A 3,658-nucleotide genomic window follows, 5' to 3' on the forward strand; every position below is an offset into this window, starting at 1 on the left:
AGGCGCCGCTCCCTCCCCCGCCGGGCCCGGCCGCCTCCCTCCTGGCCTGGTCTCTCCTCCCGCGGTCCCTCCCTCCGTCTTCCTCCTCCTCCCCTCTCTCCTCATTTCCCTTCGCCGCCGTCTCCCCGCTGTCCCTGCCTCTCCCGGCCTGTGCGCTCCTTCCACCGCCGGACTGCCCCGCCCGGCTCGCTGCCCTTCCCTGCCCCTGGGCCCAGCCACCTTTCCCCGCCTCACCTCTGACTGTGGCCCTTCTGGCCGGGGCGGCTGAGGGGGCAAGTTTGGGGCGTTTATTATTCTTCCTCCTAGCAACGATGGCCAGCCCAGCCCCGAGGCAGCCGAAGGCCGTTTTGGAGCGTCGCGGGCTCCCAGGCCTTTTCAGGGTGGGCGGCCGGGGCAGTGGGTGGCCTGGCTCTGGTACAGCGGCATCGCCAGGCTCTGGGGCTCGGCTTCACTTTGCCTTAAACAGGGACTGTGGACTCCTCAGGGCGGGCCGCGGCAGGTGATGGCAGAGTGTGAGGCCTAGGAGGGCTGGCTGGGGGCCGGAGCTGCAGTGGTGGGGTGGGCCCTGCTGAATAGAGCACCCTGTGGTCCCCCAGCAGCCCTGGGGAGGGTGGGGCTGTAGAGGCCTCCTGGGGGCTTCGCTGTCTGGGGCTGCAGGGGCATGGAAGTCCCACCCCCTTGGCCTCCAGTGCCTGCCTGTCTGGCCCGAGCCTGGGTGCCTGGCTTAGGAAGGGCAGGGCCCCCAGGGTGAGAGGGTCCTGGCTGCCTGGAGCTGCCTTCTCCTGGTGAGGATTTTTCTACATCTTCCCACCTCCCTGCCCAAGGTGAGGGTTTACTATGGGGCACGTGGTCACTTGGGCATTCACACTAGCTGGAGCCGGGTGTTGGTGTTCCCTGCTGCTCACTGAAGGGAGCTGAGATCTGGTGAAGAGCCTCAAAGCTGAAGACCTTGGGTGTGGGCCCTGAGCAAAGTAGGGACAGGGAGCCACTCACTCCTCTGCCTGGCACCCTCACGTGGTGTGGCCCTGCCCTCAGGACACACTCAGCCCGGCAGCCTTTGCTTCTCCTCTGCTCCACTGGGCCCCAGCTGCTGTCATCCCTGTCCTGGGTTATTGTCCTCGCTTCTTGACTGGCCTCCTGAGTCAGAGTCCCATGCCCACTCAGGAGCTCTGGGGCCGGCCTCTCAGGTGTGTGACCTGGAGACCCCCATGGAGCCCTTGCTTGGACCCCACACTTGGCATCTTGCTCAGCTCTCCTTCTCAGGTTTTGAACAAGGGCACCACATTTTCTTTTTGTGCTGGACCCTGCAGTGATGGAGTCAGTGCTGGGCCCTTTAGGGACTTCATCCGCTTGCAGGACTAGCCACAGGACTCCCAGGGGCGTGTGAGGCCCTCCATCCCTCTGCCCTGTCCCTCTGCCCTGGTGGCACCGGCTGTTCCCTCTACCTGGAATGCAGTCCCGCAAGTGTTCATGCACTTACTTCCATCCCTGTCCTGCGGAGCCCCGGAGGCTGCCTCCCAGTGAGCCCCCCTCTGTGTCCTGCCTTTGTATTCCCTGTATCCCTCTTTGCACTTTCTCATAAGCCATTTCTGTTCTTTGTGCCTGGCCCCTGCTGAAGGGAGCCCCAGGACTCTGAGACTCTGGGTCTTGGTCACAGCTGGCTCAGCCCAGGCTGCCTAGCCCATAGCAGCACTCAGGATGTGCTGGGCAGTGGGGTGGAGTGCCCAGGGCATGTGTGCGCGCATGCTCCGGGTGTGCAGGGTGCACATTGGCTGGGTATAGGGCTGCCCAGGGTCATCAGCCCTGGCCATTACTCAGGCTGTCCCCTGTTACCCACTAGGCTGCCACAGAGCTCCCTGCCTGCCTACACCAGCCCCTGACCACACCGGCCCCTCAGACCACCTCCTTTTTGTTGATGCTGCTGGGACTATGGGCACCAAAGCCTCTCTTCCCTCTTGGGCACTGAAGGGGCTGCTTGATGCTGTCCTTGCACCATGGCCACCAAGGGACATTTGGCCTCCTCTCGGTGGTAGACATATTGATGACTCAGGGCCCCTGTCTCCAGCTCTGTCCCTGCTGCCGCTCACCCCAGGCCCTGCTTGGGGCTCAGTCTCAGAATGTCCTGCTGAGGGGAGTGGGTCCTCTGGTTCAGTGTGTGTCCTGGGGTGGGTCTGGTGCTGTGGACCTGGCATCGTGGGGACCCTGGTGTCCATGCTGGGTCCTACCCACGAGCTGCTCCTGGTGGGTCACATGGATGTGGGGTCACTTACAGGCAGTGCTGCCAGTGTCCCCATGAACTTCAACCCCTGACACCTGGAAGATAGAAGAGATTAGGTGTGCAGGGGCCTGGAGGATAAGGGAGGACCAGGCAGCCTTTGCCGGGGATGGACGTGATGGGGAAGGCCGGTCAGGAGGGCAAAGGCCTGGCAGTGGGACTCGGGACCATTCCCAGGGAGGGCGGGTGGCCTGGTGAGGCTGGAGTCCAGCTTCTCCGGAAGCTGCCAGCTTCCCTTAGAGGGACAGGATCTGGGCTGGGCCTTGGATGTGTCCAGGGGGCTAAGGCCCAGGCCAGGGAGCCCCACTCTAACAATCCCTTTTTCCCCAGGGCCAGACGGGCCCAGCCAGCACCAAGATGAGTGCCACGTCCTGGTTCCTGGTGAGCAGCAGCGGCGCCCGCCACCGGCTCCCTCGCGAGCTCATCTTCGTGGGGCGTGAGGAATGTGAGCTCATGCTACAGGTTCGCAGGGGGCGCTTGGGGCCAGGAGGGTAGGGGGTGGGCAGTCCAGTCCGTCTGGGGGCCAGGAAGGTGCCCACCCCACTTGCTGCAGGCCACCCTGGTGAGGAGGCTGCCATGCAGCCCAGGCCTGGCCTCTTAACTTGGGTCCCAGATGCACCGAGGGCTCTGGGGCTCCCGTGGGCGATTGCAGGGGTATGTGTGTGCTCACAGGCTCGGGTCCCTGCCCCGTACGTATCCCTATCTCTGGCAGGAGGGGGCTTAGGTTTTTGTCAGCTTCTCAAAGTTGTTGGGGTCCCTGGAAGCGTGAGTTGGCGTCCTTGTGCAGAGAGGGAGCTGAGGCCTGGCTTTGGAACGTCCTGGAAAGCCGGTCTGTCCATACTCTTGTTGTCTGGGGACCCCACCTACGCTGTGAGCGCTGCCTGAGCGGGGGTCCCAACATCTTGGTCCCAGCTGCACCCTGGTGAAGGCTCGTGCCTTTTGGTGGTCCCCAGGCATGAGGGAGCTCTTCTCAGGGCATGAGAGCCTGCCGAGCACCAGCACTGACTATCAGAAGTTTCTCTGACCCTGGTTTGAGGTCTGAGTTTGGCTTCATGGGGCTTACGATCTGGCTGAGAACAAAGAGCAGGGGTGGTGAGCTAACCCATAGGCCCATCCTGGCCTGATGTCCTTCCTCTGTGAACAAGTTGGACTCCCTATCCTGGCTCACCCCCCACCGTGGCACGTGGGCCCGTGAGCCAGGTGGATGGCACTGTCCAGTCTAGCCGAGGGGCCTGCAGGTGCAGGGAGCTGCCCTGCCCACTCGGACATTGCCTCCTGGATGCAATGTGCTGCTGCCGCACAGGCCCGGGCTGTGCCAGGCTCTGACGAGGTGGGCAGTCCCCAGGCTGTGGTGAGGGGTCCTGGCCATGTGCACATTCGCTG

At 63.5% G+C, this 3,658-nt stretch overlaps 1 protein-coding gene across 2 annotated transcripts in view; it reads left to right on the forward strand.

Annotated features, from left to right (window-relative positions):
• The first annotated feature begins 2,608 nt into the window (after positions 1 to 2,608).
• Positions 2,609 to 3,658, forward strand: part of CEP170B (centrosomal protein 170B) — a 29,477-nt gene continuing 28,427 nt past the window's right edge. For both annotated transcript variants that reach the window (XM_011982892.1, XM_011982893.1), the window contains exon 1: positions 2,609 to 2,737. In XM_011982892.1, coding sequence (XP_011838282.1) covers positions 2,633 to 2,737 — 105 coding nt within the window. In that variant the 5' untranslated portion in view covers positions 2,609 to 2,632. The remainder of the gene's footprint in view (positions 2,738 to 3,658) is intronic.

Source organism: Mandrillus leucophaeus, unplaced genomic scaffold, assembly GCF_000951045.1.
Source record: "Mandrillus leucophaeus isolate KB7577 unplaced genomic scaffold, Mleu.le_1.0 Scaffold244, whole genome shotgun sequence".
In the NCBI taxonomy this organism is placed as follows: Eukaryota; Metazoa; Chordata; class Mammalia; order Primates; family Cercopithecidae; genus Mandrillus; species Mandrillus leucophaeus.